This window comes from Cannabis sativa, chromosome 9 (genome assembly GCF_029168945.1).
Source record: "Cannabis sativa cultivar Pink pepper isolate KNU-18-1 chromosome 9, ASM2916894v1, whole genome shotgun sequence".
NCBI classification, from domain to species: domain Eukaryota; kingdom Viridiplantae; phylum Streptophyta; class Magnoliopsida; order Rosales; family Cannabaceae; genus Cannabis; species Cannabis sativa.
Genome location: NC_083609.1, coordinates 29293421 through 29299079, shown reverse-complemented (window position 1 = coordinate 29299079; position 5659 = coordinate 29293421). Strand labels below are relative to the sequence as shown.

Here is a 5659-nt window from a genome sequence, read left to right as displayed (position 1 = left end):
AAACGTTGTATGTGTTCTCCTTCGTTATATTTTACATATTATTGTTATTTTTTTTATTAAAATGGAATTTTTGTTGTAAAATATATAGTTAGAATTAGAAATAATGATGAATTAACAAAACAGAAAGTGCGATGAAACAGATATTTACCCTTGAAATTATTAATACGAACTGGGCACCTTTTATTATTTTAAGTCAAAAAAGTGGAAATTTCAAAGTTATGCAGATAGAACAACTTTATTATTAATTAATTAAGGTGTTGCTTAGCAACATTCATCACCACTCATAAATTTGTTCCTCATTTTGGGGTAAATTGGATAGTAATGCATTTGTCATTCATGGAAAAAGAAAACTTAATTTGTTTCTCAGTTTGGGTTAAGTTGGATAGTAAAGTATTTGTCAAAATTGTGATGTGGTGTTCAATCCGTGTATTTGCATTGCGTATTTTTTTTTTCTGTTCCATTTTTGGTTTATTGAGTAGTTTTAATCCGTTTTACAGGCCTTAAATCTGCTTATTCAAGAAGTTTTGATTCACGGGTTGCAGAAAATTGAAGGTACATTTTATGTTCCCCAATTTTACACAGTACTAGGAAGTAGTTTTGATTCGATTCATGTGTTTACCCTTTTTGTTTGTTGATTTATTGTGAAAGTGTGTTGGATTAATTTATACCCTTGCAGTGAAACAATTTTAATGAAAGAATGTAATGAAAGAAAGAAAAACAATGTAAACATTGGTATGTACAGTGTTGCTGAAAAATAATTGTTTTCGGAAATCAATTTTATTGTGAAAGTGTTTTGGATTCACGTGTTTGGTCATTCTCGTGTGTATTTTTTTTACCCTAATGTTTTGCCCTCGGCTGCCCTATATTGACCCAAAAAAAAAATTGAAAGAAAGGAAAACAATGAAATGGTGATGGCTGTCATGTGTTGGGTAGTGAGTGATTTTTGTACTTTAATTAGAAGTTGTAGTTTGTATTTTCCTATTGTTATGAATTTGTTTTGAAAAATTGGATGGTTTAGACAGAAGATTCATGAGTTAATGAGATACACTATTGATAAAAACTATGGCAGTTTTGTTTTTTTGTGTATATCAATTATTGGAGAAGTTATTGAAATGGTTATGACAGTTAGTAGTGAAGCATTGTTTTGTTAATTCTGATATTAAATGTTTTCCAAATGGCTTTGTACTCTGTTCATCATGAATTAAGAGGTACAAGGTACCTAGATTGGTTAAGTTTGGGGGAATTTTGTCTATTCATGTGTGTGCTTTATGTTGTTGGTTCTCACGAATTGTACCAACTCGTTTGTACCACTTTTTGGTTATGGGAGTTAGTAGTTAAGTGTTGTTTTGTTCATTGTTTTGGTTGTGGAAGTGTTGTCGTATAATTTTTGAGTATTGGAAATCATTTAGTTGAAAAGAGTTTCACATCATTTTAATGTACTTTAATGTGTAACATGCAAGAAGCATGAAATGTGTGTTTGAAATCTGAATTTTTCCAATGCCGAATGGTTAAGTTGATTTGATGTGATTTTGGGTGATTACAATGCACGATTTTCATTGTGTTTTGGTCAATTTTTTTTTTATATAGTGTATTTGTTGAAATATGTAGTCCTTATTGTTTAAATTTGTTTATCTTTAATTTGGTTAGGTTCATCATACATGGCTGGGAAACGCAAAAGGAAAGGGGGAAATGAACCCGTAAAGAAGGATGTCACCCCCGAGCCGAACGATAATGCGGTTGCTTGGAGAAATTTCTTGTAAGTTTTGAATGATGGATAGTTGTTTACTCGTGTGATTGATGTTTAACATTTATTTTATTATATATTTGATTGAAATTATGTCCATATGTAGCAATGCGAACTACAAAGCCCTTCGAGCAGCTGAGAAGGGATTAACTGAGAAAGAGGTTTGATGTCGACTGTTACTTAATTTTTTTATATCAATTGTCTGTAATTGACCTAGGGTTGTTTGACGTACTTTACGATTCTTTCCATGTACTCTGTAGTTGATGTAAGTTTGCCTCATATTACAGGCTACCGACAAATTAAAAGTGCAATATAAAGGTTTCACCGACGAGGAGAAGTCTGAGTGGAGAAGCTATGACCCTAACCCTAATCCCGCTAAGAAGGCGGTGCAAACAAGGGGGAGGAAACCAAAGGCAGCTGATGCCAAGGGGAAGAAAGTGGAGGTGGATGAGGAAGAGGGTGCTCCTGAAAGTGAAGAAGCATCTGTGTACGGTCGATGCTCCTTCAACCGTTTAATGAGGATTTGCAAGAACCTGAACCTGGAGCAGAAAGATGTGATCCAAAATGCTGGATTTGGATCATTCATCAGAGAGGATGCACCATACGTTGACACCCGACTAGTGAGTTGGTTAATCAAACATGTTGACCCAACCACTAGCATACTGGATTTGTATGGGAGGAAAATTCACTTATCTGCCGCGATGTTCGGAGATGTTATGGGGGTGGACGACGGAGGGGATCCTGTAGTCACCGAGGGTGATAGTGACACTCGATATCTGGAGGAGATATTGAACGTTGTCGAGTACACCGTGTCCTTGACAATGTTGGAGAAATCTTTGTTGGAGTGCGTTGAGGCAGACAGCCTATTTCTGATTAAATTTTCTTTGGTGGTCATAGGGACAGTCCTTGCGCCGAAAACGGGGGTCGATATCACTTCGGGGTACTTGCACTCCCTTAGGGTTACCAGGGACATTCGCCACAAGAACTGGGCGACTGCGGGGTTCAGGTATCTGATGAACTCAATTTTCAGATTCCGAAATAAGGCGACGAAGAATGTATCTGGCTGCACCTTATTCCTCCAGGTACATTGATTTTGTTATCTTTCAATTATGTAAATGTGTTTATTCAGTTTATAATATAATATTGTCATTTATTAGTCGAATGTATTACTAATACATTGTTTGTTTGTGACAGTTGGTGTACTTGACTCACGTGGAGTGGAACTTTGGATATGTCGACCGAACAATGCTCCTGTTGATTTTTGGGGTAGTAAACAATGTAAGTCCGCTTACAAATTTGTGAAAGACAATGGGGGTCCCAACAGCGACAAGGTACATCGAATTTTGGTTACAATGTGGTAATGTGATTTCAGTTGATATTAATTATTTTGGGTTTGAAAAATTAAATTTGTTATGTTTAACAGATAACGCTCACTTCGAATCCCGTAATACTGCCCAACTACTACTCCGACTCGGAAGGAAGAAAGAGCAGTGACCACTTTGTCAGCTCTATCAACGAGTTGAAGGAGTACTTCTCCAATGAGTTAAAGTCTCAGTTGAGATCATTTTCTTTGAAATTTATGGACAAAGGAGAAGGTGTAGGTGGTATTGACCGAGAGTTGGAGGAGGATGCTGCTGCGGAAACGGGGAAGAAGGCGGAGTGCAGCCAGGCCGTGGAGGAGTCCCCGTTGAAGTCCCCTGTCCGTTCGAAGACTAATGTTGTTGGTCTATCCGACGAAAATGTGGTGGATTCTGTAAGTACGCCTTCACTATCTGTTACAAAATCTGTTGAAGATGAAGGTGCTGCACATAAGACCTTCGACGATGAGGACTTTGATATAGTCGAAGTGGCATCTTTCTGGAATAAAGGCAAAGCCCTCGTCAAATCAAAGAAGACACAGTCGGAGAATGTGCCTTTAATTGAGGATGACTTCAACGATAAGGCGTACGAGCAATTCATTGAGTCGGGCAGAACTGTTGTCGGGCCTTTCAAGACGAAGGAAGCGATCCCCCGTAACCAATATGGGTTTTACAAGTTTATTTTTAGCAACACGTTAGATCCGGGGTAAGTAAATGTTATTTTCGTATTTCTCATTATGATATACTTGTAGAAATTTTTAATAACAGTTACATTGATTACAATTGAATCAGATATGTGCTTGCGAAATTTCGAAAGTTTGAAGTGGATAGGAGGTGCATGGCATCGTTGCGACCGTTGCGAGAAGTTGAGGGATCCGTAAGTGTCAAAGTATTAACTAAATATGTATCATTTATTGTACATGTGTAAATCATATTTCATTTTGTTGCAGATCATTGACTGTTTTTCTATACTAATGAACAAGTACGAACGTGATAGTCGATTACCTGACCAACCTCGTGTTTGGTACATGCCCACTCGCATCTCGGTAATTGCTTTGCTGTACAACTTATTTTAAATTTTGTAATTCAGTTTGGTTGTAATTTCTGTTACTTGACAAGATGAACAATGCTTTTGCAGCAAAAAACTCTCGGTTCGTTTAATGTGAAGAGGATTGCGAAAGACCGGGAGTGGTCAAAACTGTTTTACGAAGACAACTTGGAAAAATGCGTCAAGGTACTTCATCATATACACATGGTCGTTCTTAATTGTAATTTTGAAAACTGAGATATGTTAGCGATGCATATTGGTCATTGTAGTGTCGAATATCTATATGGTCTGTAATTTCAATTTATTTTTGACTTTATTGTTCCTCTATTCAATTGTAGATGTTTGTGCCGGTGTTGACTCTAGAAGGTGCACCACATTGGTTTGGTGCCGAAGTAAATATGAAGTCCAAGGTTGTCTCATTTATGGACTCCCTACACACCGCAATGAATGAGAAGTATCGTGTGGAGGCTACGAAAGAAATGGTAAACTTGCAAAGTTTCATTGTTTGATGTGAATAACTCATTCTTCATTGAATCTAACTAATTGTATACGTTTGCAGTTGTCGACGTTGGACCTTTTGTTTGAGGAGAATAGGACGAAGAATGTGACTTTCGTGGATTTCAGAATTGACAGGAAAGATCGCGGGCTTCCTCAACAAGACAATGACCGAGATTGCGGTGTATACGTCATGAAGTACATGGACGCTGTGGCCAATGAGGAAGAAGTAGTTGATGAGGTATACCACTTTTTAAATATTTCAGAATGTACTACGCAAGTTTGATTGAGATTAACGTTGTGTAATTTAAATTTTATTCGGTGTTTTACTGTCAAGTTGATTAGAGTTAATTACATTTTCTAAGTTTTTGTTTTTGTTTCTGTATTGTGGCACAGTTTCACCCGGTTGAGGCACGTTTGGAAATCGCTGCGAGGATCATAACTGATGAACAAAATGAAATTCGTACCAAAGTGGTTGAAGATCGTAGGGCTGCACAAGGCAGCTCATTTGCATCATCCTCGGCCCCTTTGCGTAGTCCGTCAAAGTCTCCACGCGATCCTCAGTTCAGTACAGCGAAGTCTCGCAATGCAAACATGTTTCCCCCGTCAAGAGCCTCCCCTAGGCTTCAGTCTACCAAGACTAAGATTTCATAAGGTGAATAGTGTGTGAAAAACACTTGTGTTATTAATAGGTTGTGCTATTAATAGGTTGTGTTATTAGTGTGTTGTGTAGTTTGGATTTGGGAGCATAGGTTGTGTTATTTGTGTGTTGTTTAGTTTGGATTTGGGAGCATTTGGATTTAGACATCTGTTTTTATTAGTTCACGTTTGGAACTGGTTATTATGTTCACAGACTTGTGTTTATTTTAGTTTTGACAATATATTAAACCATACTTAGCAAATCTTTGTACTCACACCATAACAACTCTTACAATGTACCCATACTTCAGAAGTAGTTGATTGTACTTCACAGAAATTATTTAACCAGAAAACAAAGGTGACTTCTTAATTTTC

General features: G+C 37.2%; 1 protein-coding gene across 1 annotated transcript; it reads left to right on the top strand.

The window, feature by feature from the left end:
* Window positions 1-1174: 1174 nt before the first annotated feature.
* Window positions 1175-5299, top strand: LOC133031345 (uncharacterized). The gene is made up of 12 exons (XM_061104830.1): window positions 1175-1208; window positions 1648-1756; window positions 1851-1905; window positions 2032-2826; window positions 2902-3075; window positions 3168-3808; window positions 3895-3979; window positions 4053-4148; window positions 4241-4336; window positions 4489-4632; window positions 4710-4886; window positions 5042-5299. The coding sequence occupies exons 1-12, from the start codon at window positions 1175-1177 to the stop codon at window positions 5297-5299; spliced, it is 2664 nt and encodes an 887-aa protein (XP_060960813.1).
* The last annotated feature ends 360 nt before the right edge of the window (window positions 5300-5659 follow it).

Coding starts and splice junctions, on each gene's coding strand:
- LOC133031345 (XM_061104830.1), top strand. CDS start 1,175: ATGGCTTTGTACTCTGTTCATCATGAATTAAGAG. Junction 1,209..1,647: donor TGTTCATCATGAATTAAGAG/GTACAAGGTACC, acceptor TAATTTGGTTAG/GTTCATCATACATGGCTGGG. Junction 2,827..2,901: donor GCTGCACCTTATTCCTCCAG/GTACATTGATTT, acceptor GTCATTTATTAG/TCGAATGTATTACTAATACA.